This window comes from Pyrus communis, chromosome 4, assembly GCF_041283825.1.
Source record: "Pyrus communis isolate YQ-2024b chromosome 4, ASM4128382v1, whole genome shotgun sequence".
Lineage (NCBI taxonomy): Eukaryota > Viridiplantae > Streptophyta > Magnoliopsida > Rosales > Rosaceae > Pyrus > Pyrus communis.
This window is the reverse complement of record NC_142568.1, coordinates 23939770-23956261: the sequence shown is the minus strand read 5'-3', so window position 1 is coordinate 23956261 and position 16492 is coordinate 23939770. Positions and strand designations below refer to the sequence as shown.

Below are 16492 nucleotides of genomic sequence, written 5' to 3'. Positions count from 1 at the left end.
AGGGCCCACCCCCTGTTTTTGTTCCCTGGTTCCTTCCCTTTCCCTTTTCTTTTGTTTTTTTTTTCTTTCTGAAAAGTCTTTCTCTTCCCATGCTCTCTCCTTCCCCCCCTCTTGGTGCTCTTTTCTACGACAAGACCACACACACACACACCCATGCCCACACCTATAGCTCTTTTCTAACCCCGTGGTTGTGTTTTGGACGTCAAACCATGAAGAAACCACCTCGGAGACATTTCCCAGTTTTCTGGCGAGCACCGCTCCTTTCGAGGAAATTTCCGGCCAAACCACGGCGAGTTGGCCGGTGTGCAAGGTATCAATCTCTTCGTCTCGCTGAGTACTACAACTTTTCTTTTTGTTTCACCCAATTTCATTGAGTATTGAAGAAGTTATACTCATTTGAATCTTACCCAGTTTCCGGCGACCTCAGTGACTTTCGAGGAAATTTCCGGCCGCGAGTTGGCCGGCGTGCAAGGTGTCAATCTTTTCATCTCGCTTAGTACTACAACTTTCCTTTTTGTTTCACCCAATTTCATTGAGTATTGAAGAAGTTATGCTCATTTGAATTTTACCCAGTTTTCGGCGGACACCCGTGGCTTCCAGGCTGTTTTCCGGCCAACTCCGGCCACAATGACGGGAACCAAGGGTATATTTCGATTCCTTACCTTCGGAGCTTCAATTTGGTATATTGAATGACATGTTTTCGTTGAGTTTTGAGCTCCAACGGAGCTTGGGAATTCTCCGGCCGAAAACCGGCCTTCTTCCTCCTTGGAATCCGGCGAACTCCAAACCCAAGGCCTTTGGGCCTTTCCTGCCAAGCCCAAACCCATTACCCTTTTAATTGGGCCATTGGGCCGTGAGGTTTCAAACCCAAACCCACTTTCCTTCTAACCCAAACCCAACCCACCTAAAACCTAAACCCAATTACCCTAACCCAAAACCCTAAAGCCCAAACCCGTGACCCGTTGACTCGGTCAACGGTCAGCGTTGACTTTGACTTTGACCGGTCAACAGTCAACGTTGACTTTGACCGTTGACTTTTTGGGTTTTCGTGTGGAACCCTTCCTAGGCTAATTTCGACGTTCTAAACCCGTTTTCGATGTCCGTTTCCCCAAATTCAATCGTTTGAGTAGAGTTTGACTAAATGTACCTTTTATGTGCTTAGGGGCGATTATCTGTGGAGTTTCCTTCTTCGCTAGATGGCGTGGCTTTTCGACGGCGAAGTACTGTGAGTGGACCCCTTCTAAAAATGCATGTTTTGATAGTAGAAATGCATACATGAAAAGCATGATTTGATGAGTATGTTTTATGAAACGTTTTACGAGATAACATACTTACTGAGGCTAGTTTGAATTATTACTATTTTTCCTATAACCCATGTTCTTATAGAATATCTGATGGATGACGATATGATATTTAGAATATGTTTAGAACACATCTTTATAGTATAGATGATGCATGACTTTATACTATGAAGTTGATTTTCAATATATGTATGTTCACTGGTTTTGTACTTACCTAGTGGTGCTTTCCGCTACGGGACGTAGGGATAGATCCGGTCCGTCCCGGGCGACGGTTTGGTGTTGGCATAGGGTCTGGAGCGTGTTTTCCTCTGACTGTCTGCTCAGAGACGGGGAGCCGGCATGGGGCCTGGAGAGTTGTATCGGACATTCACTAGTGTTTATTATTTATGCGAATTATGATTTGAGATATTGCACGACATGCTAGGTTTCGGAAAACCTATATTTATCATTATATATGTGTTTTCATAAAACCTGGGGGTTAGTATGTTGATAACTGTTTTATTATATATATATTAACTTGGTCCACTCATGTTTGTTTTGCGCCCCCTTCAGAACTTAGAATCGAGGCTTACAATCCCGACGTCCAGGCACTTCCGCATCGGCATCTTCGAGTCCTCGTGGGGTAGGACCCACTTCTTTGTCTCATTCAATTTTATATTATTTTCTTCTAGTGTTCTAGGTTAGAGGTGTGCTCTGAACACGGTCCTTATTTGCATATTAATTATTCTTTTATATTCATAAACCTTATTTACACCTTTGTTTTCAGTTTCTACACTCAATAAATAGCTTTCGTCACCCTCGGGTGTCGGCCAGCACGTGCCTATCTTGGTATTCAGGGAATATCGGGGTCGGGGCGTGTTATCTCTGGCATAGTAGATTAGGACAACCTTCTAATACCATTGTCAATATCATGTTACATAAGTCCTCCATTTTGTGTAAAAAGGATGATATCCCTTTGCTATGTCATGGCTGTTTAGAGGGCAAATTCATGAAACTGCCGTTTCAGTCTAGTAATAATAAATCTGTAATTCCTTTTGAGGTTGTCCATAGTGACCTTTGGGGTCCTTCTCCATGTACTTCCATTGATGGATATCGATATTATGTGACTCTCATTGATGAGTGCACTCGATATTGTTGGTTGTTCCCTATTGTCAATAAATCAGATTTCTTTGAAACCTTTGTTGCCTTTCATTCATTTGTGCAAACTCAATTTTCTGTGTGTATCAAAACTTTACAATCTGATGGTGGTGGAGAGTATAGCAGTGGTAAACTTAAGCGTTTTCTTCATAGCAAAGGCATTTTGCATCATATATCTTGTCCCCATACCCCATAACAAAATGGATTGGCTGAGAGGAAACATAGACACATTGTCGAAACCACTATCACCCTATTACAATCTGCACAATTACCCTCTCCTTTCTGGTCCTTTGCCTGTCAAGCAGCTGTATATCTTATCAATCGTATGCCTACCCTAACCTTGCAAAACTGTTCACCTTTTGAAAGATTATTTGGAGTCCCTCCCCTCTTAACACATCTTAGAGTGTTCGGTTGTTCTTGTTTTCCACTGTTGAGACCTTATAATCACACTAAGTTACAACCTAAAACCACTCAGTGTTTATTTCTTGGCTATGCCGCAAAGTACAAAGGTTTCATTTGCTTTGATGTATTAAAGAGTAGAGTATATATATCGAGGCATGTTGTTTTTTATGAGTCTCGATTTCCTTATCCTCGTTTGACTATGCCTTCTACACCCCAGTTTGTTCAATCACATGTGTCTCAACCCTCCACTCCATCTCCTGTTCTTACTATGGATAAATATACTAGTTCAGCATCAGGTTCAAACTCCACCATCCCAACCTCAATCTTCCTCGACATCACCTGGTGTTCATATCTCCTCACCATCCATTCCACAGTCTCCTGGATCTCTACAATCTCTTCCTGGTTCTATACCACTGCCATCACCTGATCATGTTTCCCCTCAGTCCATTACTGTCCCTACAAGCTCATCCACTACACTCCCTGTGGATCCTGATTTTAGAACTGAGTTTCTTCAAGTGGTATTACCTATTGCCCCACTTAACTTGCATCCTATGCAAACTTGGAGTAAAAATGGTATAATCAAGAAGAAGGTGTTTCTCAGCACGGTTCCTGATTCTAGTCTCATTGATCTCACTCAAGTGGAACCTGCCACTCATAAATCTGCTTTAAAAGTTCCAGTTTGGTTGAGTGCTATGAGAGAAGAGCTTGCTGCATTGGAGTATCAACAGACTTGGAGCTTAGTTCCTCTACCCCTCGATAAGAATCTAGTTGGGTGCAAATGGGTGTTCAAACTTAAAAAGAATTTTGATGGTTCAATTGCTCGACATAAGGCTCGCCTGGTTGCTAAGGGGTTTAGTCAAGAGCCTGGTTTGGATTATGGGGAGACCTTTAGTCCAGTGGTTAAGCCAACCACTGTGCGCTTAGTACTAGCCTTGGCAGCTCATTTTAATTGGTCTCTTCGACAGTTGGATGTCAAGAATGCATTTCTGCATGGAGTATTGAATGAAGAAGTCTATATGACTAAACCACCGGGTTTTGAGGATACTTCTCGGCCTGGTTTTATGTGTAAACTGCATAAGTCCCTGTATGGTTTGAAACAGGCTCCTCGTGCCTGGAATGAACGGTTCACAAGTTTTCTTCCCTCTCTCGGATTCCAATCTACATATTCTGACTCTTCCTTATTTGTCAAGGCTGTTGGAAGTAATGTTGTCATTATTTTACTCTATGTCGATGATATTATTATCTCTGGGAATTCTTCTATAGTCATTCAACAGGTCATTCAATCCTTGACCACTGAGTTTGATATCAAAGACTTGGGCGAGCTTCATTATTTTCTCGGGATTCAGATCACCAAGACTTCTCAAGGCTTATTTTTGTCCCAGACAAAGTATATACAGGATCTCTTGGCGAAAGTTGAGATGGTCGACTGTAAAGCTTGTGATACACCATGCTTGCCCTACAACAGACTTCTTAAAGATGATGGTACTCCTTATAACAATCCCACTGCATATCGGAGCATCGTTGATGCCTTACAATATCTTACATTTACTCGCCCTGATATTGCCTTCTCCGTTCATCAGGTTTGTCAATTTATGCAGTCTCCCATGGTGTCTCACTTCACTGCAGTTAAACGTATCTTGAGATATCTCAAGGGTACGTTATCCGTTGGTATTTCTTATACTCGGGGTGAGTTATCCTTGAAGGCGTTCAGTGACGCAGATTGGGTAGGAGACCCGAATGATCGGCGTTCAACTACTGGCATGGTTGTGTTTCTGGGCAACAATCTCATCTCGTGGTCTTCCAAGAAACAATCTACGGTATCTCGATCCTCTACCGAGGCTGAGTATCGAGCTATGTCGACCACATCTGCTGAACTTGATTGGATTCAGCAATTGCTGCAGTTTCTGCATATTAGCCCTACTACTGCTCATGTCCTTTTCTATGATAATCTCTCTGCTATTGCCCTATCGTTCAACCCTGTTCAACATCAACGGACAAAGCATATCGAGATTGACGTGCACTTTGTGAGAGAACGGGTTGCTCAAAAAAAGCTTCTTGTTCAGTTTGTGTCCTCCCGCGAACAATTTGCCGACATCCTCACAAAGGGTCTCAGTACTCCTCTATTTCGCTCTCATTGCTTCAACCTCATGCTTGGTCTCCCTCACCATGAGTTTGCGGGGGAATGTAAGAATATAAAGAATGGTTAGGATCATGCCAAGTGTCATAAGATTGTATCTTTTAGTTAGTTAGTTAGTTAGAGATGTTATTCTCAATATATATACACCAATGTAATAGCTTGCATGGTAAGAAAACAAAAGAAGAAAACAGAATATATGAAATCTCCTTCTCTATCTTTTTCAATCTCTCTCTAGTTCTTGAAACCCTAGCTATATTTCTTGATCTTTCTACGTTAACAGTTATATGTTCTATGTTTTTTTTTCTTTTTCTCTTACTCGAGATATAAATTTCAAAGAATGTAGTTAAGGATTCACAAGATGCACATGGGGACAATGAATTCAAATTTTATGCATTTATTTTGTGTGTGGTTTTTCTGTGACTTTTTTTATTGATTGACACATGTCTATAAACTTTCTTAACTTTGTTATCATAAACTTAACACGTATCAATCAATAACAAAATGCCACTGAGAGGCCACACAAAATAGGTTCACAGAATTTGAACACGGGGATGATAATGAAAAGAAGAGTAAGGCAATATGGGATAATTGATGCTGGACAAGCCAAGGGTTCTCGAGAAGACGGGGGATGATAACCTGGGAGTCACTCAACTGGGGCAACGGAGCTCGCTCACGTCGCTAATCGTGAATTCGCTGACACGACCAAGCCAAATGCTTGATTGGAGAAGGAGAAATCACTCACTTCAATTGCACAAAGCAAAATATATTTTAATTTATTCCAGGTTATCTTCCCCCGTCTCCTCGAGAACCCTTGGCTTGTCCTGCATCAATAATGCAACTATTGAGGCATTTATAAGGACTTGTGTAGATGAAACATTATCCGGAAATCCAAAAGTTGGTCATGTTAGTAAAATTGGATGGAAAAATATCATTAAGAAATTTAATGATACTATTCAAAAGCCATATGCCTATAGATAACTCAAGAAAAAATAAACCGCACTTAAGAAAGATTGGCAATTGTGAAAGAGATTGGCTTAAGAAAGATTGGCAATTGTGGAGAACAAGATTTCGATCCTCCCCTTCCCCTTCCCTTTGCACCAGAGATCCAGTGCTATTCCTTCTGCTTTGTCGAATCCACTCCCTTCTTTGTAATTAAGAATTATAACGCCGATTGAATGGGCTTCTTATTCCAATTTTAAGTTTTTTTATTTATCAATGTCATGTACTAATATGACATAACTGTGTCAATTTTTCTTTGATTTTTTTTTTATCTTCCTCACTTAATCCATCTCTTTTGCAGCGGAGACGCCGAGGATAGAGCATTCCTTATTTGCAGAAGTTAAGGGCTTTCTGGTAATCTTGAGAGAAAAGAACAATATATTGCTAATGAATTGGTAGAGGATTGCTCTGTTGTATGCGTTTACAATGCAAAGGAGATGCATGCAATGAGGGTGAGCTCAAGCCAACAAGGCTCCTTGCTTTACAAGAATTGAGGAGGGAACGTCTATTGATTGCAGACTTACTCTTACTTTGTTTGCAAAGAGACTGTTTTTCTATCAATTCATTTGCAGTTTTGTTTTGTTTTTTTTTTCTTGAAAGATTTTGGGACAACCATGGTCACGCACAAAGATAATTCAAGAGTTGTTTGTTTTAATATTATCCAACATTTGGTATATTTAAGACTTGTCCCCACATCAAAAGCTGTTTTTACCTAACGCTAATGTTGAGTGAATCTCATTGGAGAAAAGAGGGAGTTTGCATGTGCTTATAAAAGATTGGGCTACTTTATATATTGTCAATTGGTTTTGTGGTAGAACAACTTTCTTCATGGTATTAAAGTAGATTGTCTTATGTGAAGCCTAACGGTCACACGTGCTCCACGTCACTCGATTTTTGTTATCCGCATGTTAGGCTTGAAAATCCTCCACATGTGAGGGAGCGTGTTGAGAGTGAATCACACATTGGGGAAATGAGAGATCTTGCATGTGCTTATGAGAGACTGAACTACTTCCATATTACCAATTAAATTTACGGTGAAACTTCAACTTTCTTCATAAGCTTGCATTATTTCAATACCAAATTACCAACACTGGTTTCAATTCAACACAAAATTCCCACACCTAATTGTATGAAGCTTATTAGCTTAGCATGCATTCAAATACCCTTACAATCATGAGCCAGCATGCATTGTGATCCTTGTTTTTTTCTCTATTTTCAGCCCTTTTTTTTGGCTTGAGTAAATTTACATATTGGAAAATACTCATTGGATTCTTATTAAAATCTTCGTCTCATGTTACCAAAAATTTTAAAAATTCATGCCCCCAATATTTTTGGCTTGAACCTAGGTGTCCTTCCAATTTTTTACATCTTAGTAAGGTCTAATTTCTATTTGTCTCTATGGTCTAGGCCTGCCAGCCTAATCCAGGTTTCCGGAAGCTATTGATATAAGCAATATTGGAGAAGGGGAGATCAAACACTAAACTTCGAGCACATAAATAACTATTATTAACTCATTTTGGTTACAAAAAACGAACTTTTGAATATTTTAGGAAGAGATTAGACAAATCACGCACCCATGTAACACGAAGAAATGGTCACGGTATGTTCAATAGCTACAAATAAACCAACATTAGCAAATTTGATCAAGCAATGTTGGCTATCCCACATCGGCCAAAGGGAAGAAGAAATAAGAGTTTAAATATGATTACTCTACTTTAACTATTACTCTAAATTATATTGGACAAGTGCTAATTATCAAATTGGGAACAATATCGTTGGACGCGGGGTCCTCAGCCTGTATCTTTGAAAATTCCACATGGTATTAGAGCCAAGGGCAGGTAGGTTCGTACTACCACTTGGATTATACCAAGATGAATATAAATACGATTACCCACTATTTAATAACGAGACATTTTGTAATAAAATCTCATACCTGATAGATTGAGCAAGTGATAATAAATTCCACAAGCATGAACAAAACGACTCAATGTAAATTAAAATGATTGTACTTAAGTTGTTGGTAAGTTTTACATTATCACCCTGGGGAAAATCTTGCAAATCAAACCATTACAAAAACTAGAAAGCAATTGGGAAGCCAATCAGTTTTTAATCACTAGACATCCCAGCGACGCACAAACATAAATGGCAGATAGTACTGGCATTCAACACAGATCATAATCTAGTACACATAAATATTAGTTTCACATGGAAATATGTCTTAGGTCCTGGAATCCAAAGCCAAGATGGTGCTAAGATTCATGGGGTACATGTACTTTTCATCCCCTGTCAAAATATTCTCAACGATCAGTCTGTTTCCCTTTTCGGACGGATGAAATGCATCCCAGAAAGCGTATAGGTCGCGGTTCGGGCACAAATTGGAAGCTCTTGTGCACAGCCCCAAGCCATTGTAAGGTCCTTGCCCACAGCATGCAATCTTTGATGTAGTAAATCCTGCACAACATAAATTAAACAAGCAACTTTATGTCACCAACACAAAAAAAAAAAAAAAAAATGTATAGTAAGAGACAAAATGATTGGTGGGGTTGAAAATAAGTGTAGATTAGGAGATTCCTAAATAGGTTAATTTTTTGAACAAAACTTAATCCATGATCATAATATTAGGTCATGAACATAAAATTGATATAAATGTATATTGTATAATTAATTTACCAAATGCTTGAGGGTTCCTGATGAAGTCATTGCGGGTCTCCTGTATGTTGGCAGCAACGAAGACATCAGAACCGAGTTGGCTGTTGACTGATCTCAGCATCTGAATGAGTTGCGGGTTGTACAGAGCCGACGCTCGTTGCAGCTCTGCTGCGCATTCTCCATTCCTGCTTCTCATGGCCAATTCAGCAGGCACGCAGCCCATCGGTCCTGTCCCCGTCACCAAAACCCTTCGTACTCCAAGATCATACATTTTCTGTAAGTTATGAAACAAAGAATGATCAAATAACACATAATTATAAGTCATTAACATGTGACATTGTCGCTTAGCTAGCAAGTTATTTTCGAACTTAGCCAAATTAGGAGTTGGTTACCAAGAGAATTTTTCGGAGCTCGGAAATGAGGTATTTGACATAGTCTGGCAGAGAAAACTGGCGAGATCTTGCGGAGAAAGGCACTAGGTAGTAGTTGTTGACAAAATCGTTGCCGCCGACGGTGAGGAGGACGAGTGCTTGATTTACGAGCTGTTTGGTCCGTTGAGGTCCGATTTGGGCAGACAACCTTTGCTGGTATTGTTGGAAGTTTAGCAATTGCAATGGCATTCTGATTATATTTGCCTGAAAATTTCACACATATCCATCCATTACTTGTTCAAAAAAAAAATTTGTTGGTTGACAGCTTTACCAAGTTAATTAATTTACTAGCATGTAGCACTTTTGTGCCCATGACGGGCACTGAAGAGCTAATCTCTCGCATGATCCTCTATTTGGTTTAAAAGAAAACTTACAAACTGAACCCCAGTGTCATTGAGAATTCCAATGCCAGCGGAGGCAAAGTTTGCACCAACTAGTAGCTTTTGCCCTGTGAGCTGTGGACTCAAGTATGGCAATGTAGGTTCTGCACCAAGATTCTGACCTACACACACACACACACACACACATATTAGGTCAATTCAGTACATGTGAATAACGAGAAAAGAACCCGAAAAATCGGAAAGAAAAAGAGAATGGAAGAAAGCCTAACTGATATAGTCAGGAATGGTGAGGCCATTGGAGAAACGGCCGGTGGGTCGACGGGTGGGATAGTCAATGCCGTAAGGAGGAGAGTCGGCACGAGCACTGGTGGCTAAGTAGTTGTTGTTACCATTGTCGACCAGTGAGTCTCCAAACACAAAAAAGGCACGAGCCTCAGCCCCACAACTCAACATTCCCAACGCCATGACCACACAAAAAATGGCCAATGAGCTAGCCATGGGATTGGCTTTTGACTTTTTGGGAGTAACCTAACGAAGAAAATAGAAAGGAGTTTGGACTAGATCTTTTCTTATGATTGGACAAAGATCACCGTGTTTGTGGGGAAATTTGAATAGATGAGAGGTGGGTTATATAGAGGTAGGGGTGCTTGACAATTGGAGCAAAATCTTAGGCCCACTTGTACAAAAGCAAAGCTATATTGTAGTTTGTGTTTATGACAATACCTTGTATGGTTGGCAATGCAAAAGAAAAAGAAAAGCTAGTTTTGAAATTTCTGCTTCCTGTTGATCAATTGAAGTGGCTTTTCGACCAAGATTTCGTAAATTTGGTCAGTATTATTTTGGCTTTAGGTTAATCTACTACCAAGTCAACTCAAAAATGAGAAAAAATTGGTGTAATTGTCAGTTGGGTCAGGCTCATCAAAGTATGTCCTCGAATTGGAGAGAGACTTCCTACGCGATCCGTTACTATAAAGATAGTTAAAACCATCAATGCATTAGTGCGTACATATAGAAAGTTAAAAATTCATTACAATGCGTTGTTGATTTAGAATCTGCCACAGTAGCTAGTGCAGACAAGTCATGCTCCTACAACCAAGGATAAATGCACAGCATTATGTCCATAGCCTGACGAGTGTTTTCAACACGACCATATACCCGATGAAACAACAGATTTTCTAGACAAGCTAGACCACGCTTGCATCAAATCTATCAGATTTATAATAGTTAAAACAACTTCAATTAAACTTGCATATACGCTGTTCAAGTTTGTTCTCTAGCTCACCCTCAACCTGATTTTTACAGTTTTTGCTTTTCAAACCTTGTGTGCTAAAGGTCTAGTAGTGTTGGAAGGGATCAAATTAACCTGCTGCTGATAAATTGTTCTTATTTGAAAACACCAGTATTCCACGAAGAAAGTTGGGTTCCATCATAAAACTAATTGGAAATATGAAAAGTAGTTCAACCTCTTATAACTCCTTACAAGGTTTCTTCTTTCACCGATGTGAGACTCTTTTACCTTCAAATCCTCACACGCCCTCTCACGTATAGCAAATTTTCAAGTCAAACATGTGAACAACAAGAATTGGGTGATGTGGAGCAAGTGTGGCCGTTCACACATGAGCCAACCTGCTCTGATACCCGAAGGAAAGTTGGGGTTCCACCTTAAACCAATTGGCAATGTTGGGAGTAGCCCAACTTCTTAGCCTTGCAAAGTTTCTCCTTTCACCGATGTGAGACTCTTTTACCTCCACATCCTCACATGCTCCCTCGCATGTGGCAACATTTTCAAGTCAGATGCTTGGCAACACGAATTGAGTGACGTGGAGCAAGTGTGGTCTTTGGGCTTTACACGTGGGCCAACCTGCTCTAGTATTAGAAAGAAAGTTGGGGTTCTACCATAAAACCAATTTGGCAATATGAAAAGTAACTCAACCTCTTATAAATTCTTGCAAAATTTCTAGTTTCACCGATGAGAAAACATCAAATTAATAGGACATCAATTTCACATGCAAGTAAACGGGACAGGTGGCGGTCAATTATTTGTGAAGAAAATTCCACATCTTGAATGACATTTCTTCTTAAAACTTTGCTTGTGACAATTACCATACCAACATCGCTATATATAATGATAATTCAAATTTGGTGCCAGTAAATTAATTATTATGGCTGTTGGCTTTTAGTCCTTCTTTCCCAAAAGAAGTAGACCTTATGGTACGTACCCTTCTTAGCCATTGGTGTGTCACGGTTTAGTGGGTAGTCTGCAAACAAAATAGGCTTCTCCTCAAAGATAGCTTGCTTACTTAATGCTTACGCTAAAGATTGACCATGCATCTTTGGTTATAATTTAATTAGAAGCCGTAGAATATAAGAAGCACCTGTGAATATAACTTACAGACTTAACTTTTTCACTCCCAGCAGTTTTGCTAACCTATAAAAACTTACTACCAGGGCATGTGACCAAAACTAATTGTTACCATATGAATGGGTCAATTATTTAGTCAACATAGTTCGTAGATATTTGATTGCAAAACCAACTACTCTCACAGCTCCTAAATCTTTTGCTAACATTCTCAATTTCAAATCATTATGGCCCTGAAAAAGTTGTTTAGAATAATTATTGGTGATTGGAATGTGATTGAAACCCTAGATTCAATACAAAAGTATAGCTGCAAGCCTACGTGCTTTAACATAATTTGTCTACAAAGGAAATTGAGGTTTTATCATAAAATCAGTTGGTAATATAGAGATTGAGAGTAGTCCAACTCTCTAGCTACAAGGACATGCAAGCTTTAGTAAACTTCTGATATAAGATATTTCTTCACATTCTCACACACCGTCTCACATGTGATGAATGTTTAAGTCTAACATGTAGACATCACAAATTGGAAGACGTAAAATACTTGTGTCGTTGGGCTTCACACAATTCTGCCAAAATACTATCAGTAATATAAAAATATGGGGAATAGTCAAACTTCTTGTATGTCATTATAAGGTTTGGTCCTTTCTTGATGTGGGAGTTTTGCCTTTCACTGCGTCTAGTTGAGTTGAGAAGGCGAAGAACTTGCATGAAGCAATATATATTTCTCGTTCTTGTCATGCATATGTCACGTTCTATTGTAAGTTTCTCTTGCCGAGAAGATACTTTATAACACAAACGCGTTTTACTACTTCATAGAATTGTATTTGGGCCCCAGGATTTACTCCTCAAAATTATTGGTACGTCTTAGGGATGGCAACGGTTTGGTTTGGGAACGGAAATGTTATATTTATCCTCATAATCACGAAAATTAACCATATCCATAATTGCAAATTAACTATCGGGTATTATCCACAACCATACTCACCGGGTAACGGATTCCCCATCGGTTAACGAGTATATCCATCTTCGTCAATACAAAAAATATATTCGTTCAGTTAAGACATTATAAGTTAATAGATATTAATTTCGTCATTGATGTACAAAATGGTCCAACGAATGGATCTTGTTGAGTATAAAAATTAAAACACTGATGATGTTGGCTTGTCTTTGATATCTCACATAAGCACCATTGAATTCACATTGATTTTGATTCAAAACTTTACTTTCCTACAAAATGCAACTTTTGTATTCTCAAGGTAATGGTTCGGTGAATAATGGATATACAAATACGCACACACACACATATATATATATATATATATTATTTACTAATAGGGTCGGATTCGGTTATGGATACAGTTTGGGGACCTCTATAACCATATCCAAAACCATAACCAAATAATATAAGCGGTTTTTCTCCATATCCAGAATATACCCAAACTTCCATACCCAAATCCGTTTCATTTGGACGGTTATCGAGTTTAACAGTTAGAATTGTCATCCCTAGTACGTCTAGAGCAACATGCATGAAGTAATAATAGAGCTGAGGGAGCCTTAATAATACCAACTACTACACAACAACATCGTTCGTACGAAATAACTTTGCTGGGAACGGTTCAACTAACAAAAAGAAAAGCCTTAGCTTTCCCGAGGGTTGCAAATTTTATTCAACTCTTTTTCTCTCAACCAACTTTTGAGGCTCTTTAATTTCCCCCAGTGCATGGCGCTCGAAACTCATGCCGACCCTTGACCTGCAGCTAGCAGCTGTGGCTAGCTAGCTTCAAAAGGAAACTTGCTGCACAATTAAGAACAAAAAAAATTCAAAAGTAACAAGCACATAGAACTTAAGGTAAATACATTGAACTTAATTATACTTTAGGTTTCTTTTGTAGCAAGCACCGAGCGATATTGAAGGAGGAAACAATCGAACATACAACATTAGTCTATAGGTATATAATATACGCTCTTTAGCCCTAATTTGAAGAAGGTATAGGTTATAAACCATAATGTTAGAGAACATAAGCTAAATACAATGAATAACCTAATTGCACTTTAGTCTTCTTTTGTTACAAGCATCAAGTGATAATATGGAAGGGGAAAAGTCGAACACACATCGATCTATAGGTAAATGTTCATTAAGGGAAGGGATCCTATACTTTTCAAAAAATGAGGATTAGTTGTGGAACCCACTTCACGTCGAACTTCAATGATCCGAACGTCTATTTTGTAAGTCTCGATTTATAGATTATCCTTGCAAAAATTCAATTCAATCCGAAACTATTTGCTTATTTAATTATTACGATGAAATTTCATTGCTTCTTATAGAATTCGTTAATTTTTTTGAACTCAATTAGATATCTCAAATATTTCCGGTTTGACTAATATTTTGCAAGAATGATATAAGAGGTGCAACTTGAAAAATAGATGGTTCAGATCATTGAAGTTTGACATGGTGTAAGCCTTACAACTCACCCCATTATTAAAGCCTCCTATGTATAATAATATATATTATATGGTGTGCAACACATTTAGAGGCCAAGTTAATCGAGTTGAAGAGATGCGTTCATATCAGACGTCAGGCTGACATCTGTCCTATACCAAATTTATTTCAGTGTTCATACGTCCATACTCCATAGCTGTGGAGTCGTCCCTTAATAAGTTTGTGACATAAGAGCGATGCTATACTTATATATTTTATGTTTGATTTATATCGTTTGATCTTTTTTAAGTTATTTAATTTGACGGTTGAAAATTAAAATGAGTGTGTGAGAGGTAAGAAACGACGTGTGAATATCATTACTCTACTTAAAATATCGTCCGTGATGTACCATTATACTAAAATTATAATGTGTGTATTTGTTCTTAACATTTGTTAAGTTTATTAGCGTTTGCTCCCAATAACAGGTTGTTTCTCAACCGATCTATTTTTTCAGGTAAAAATTTAATTTCTCTGCGACTGGCTTGATTGTTTCCTAAAATCAAGTTAGAAATCTAAGCCAAAAAACAGTTAGAAAAATTGAATAAAATTAAGCCTCAAAAAACGAAAGCTATGGACTTCTTTAGGTGTGTTGAGCAGAAGATTTAGTACCAGTTTGGTACTGCTTAAATTTTTTTAAAAGCGGGAATGAAAAAAAAGTTGGGCTCAATATTGTGTTTGGTAACTGTAACTTAGCCAAGAAGTGCTTATTTTCAAAATCACTGTGAGAAACAGCTGAAAACGGAAGCAACTATTTGTTGTGCTAGGATAGCACCAAACTAAATGGAACCAACTCAAGCTAACCCACAGGAAATTTTATCAAATGAAAATGCAAGAACAAAATATAAAAGACACAAAGATTTTAACGAGGTTCCTCCACAGTCAGTGTAACTGGAGTACGTCCTCGGAGCAGTAGGAGCTCACCCAATAATCCACTATCAACCAAATGGGAGTTTACAAAGTGTTGACAATCTCACAACCCAAAAGCCCAATACACCCAATAGCTCTCACACACCATGATAAGCCAACCAACACAATCAACACAAAAAAACACTCCCAATCACTAGCAAGAGAACAACTAATGCCGAGCCAAATGCTCCAAAACTCCTACTGCTCAACGCCTTCTTTAAATAGGCAAAATGCGAGCCAAGTTCAAGCAATGAACAAACTTGGCTACACCAACAACCTTAGTCAACATATCAGCAGGGTTGTCTTTAGTTGGAATCTTCTGGAGAATGATCTCCCCTTCACCAACTACTTCACGAACAAAGTGATGACGCACATCTATGTGCTTGGTCCTCGCATGATGAACTTGATACTTAGCCAAATAAATGGCACTCTGACTATCACAATGTACCTCCACCTGCTTCTGATCAACCCCCAAATCTCTAATCAGTTCATGTATCCAAATGGCCTCCTTTATAGCTTCAGCAACTGCCATATATTCAGCCTCTGTAGTAGACAAGGCAACAGACGACTGCAAAATGGACCTCCAACAAACTGGCCCTTTAGCCATAGTAAACACATAGCTTGTAGTAGACTTCCTTCCATCCAGATCACCTGCATAATCTGAATCAACATAACCAACAGCAAAATGACTAATACCAGAGTCATCCCTCTCAAAGCATAAACCAACATCTTGAGTACCATGGAGATACCTCAATATCCACTTAGCTGCTTGCCAGTGCTCTTTACCAGGATTATGCACATATCGACTCACCATGCCAACTGCATGAGCAATATTTGGTCTAGAGCATACCATTGCATACATCAAACTACCAACCAAATTTGCATATGGTATATTTTTCATTTGCAGCTTCTCCTTATCAGCTTTAGGACATTGTAGAGAACTCAATTTAAAATGAGGAGCCAAAGGGGTACTAACCGGTTTAGTTGAATCATGAACTCCAAACTTCTGAATCAACTTCTCAAGGTATTGTCTTTGATTCAAACAAACTAGACCCTTCTCTCTGTCTCTAGTGATCTCCATGCCAAGGATCTTCTTTGCTTCACCAAGATCCTTCATCTCGAACTCATTCTTCATTTGATTCTTCAATTTATCAATCTCTTCGACATTATTTGAGGCAATCAACATATCATCAACATATATCAACAAATAAATGAAAGACCCATCTTGCAACTTCTTGAAGTACACACAATGATCATATTGACTTCTAGAATAATTTTGGCCTCTCATAAATTTATCAAACCTCAAATACCATTGTCTTGGAGATTGCTTCAAGCCATAAAATGATTTCTT

At 38.8% G+C, this 16492-nt stretch overlaps 1 protein-coding gene and 1 long non-coding RNA gene across 2 annotated transcripts; one reads left to right on the top strand and one right to left on the bottom strand.

Moving 5' to 3' along the window:
- Positions 1–515: 515 nt before the first annotated feature.
- On the top strand, positions 516–2035 carry LOC148697674 (uncharacterized). Its single transcript, XR_015961915.1, has 2 exons — positions 516–643; positions 1163–2035. It is a non-coding gene; the product is annotated as an uncharacterized LOC148697674 (long non-coding RNA).
- A 5931-nt stretch (positions 2036–7966) lies between these two features.
- On the bottom strand, positions 7967–10292 carry LOC137722803 (GDSL esterase/lipase LTL1). The gene is made up of 5 exons (XM_068461899.2): positions 9667–10292; positions 9431–9558; positions 9018–9260; positions 8647–8899; positions 7967–8427 (listed from the first exon to the last, which is right to left on the bottom strand). Exons 1-5 carry the CDS (start codon positions 9893–9895, stop codon positions 8195–8197), a joined length of 1086 nt encoding a protein of 361 aa, XP_068318000.1. The 5' UTR covers positions 9896–10292; the 3' UTR covers positions 7967–8194.
- Positions 10293–16492: the final 6200 nt, after the last annotated feature.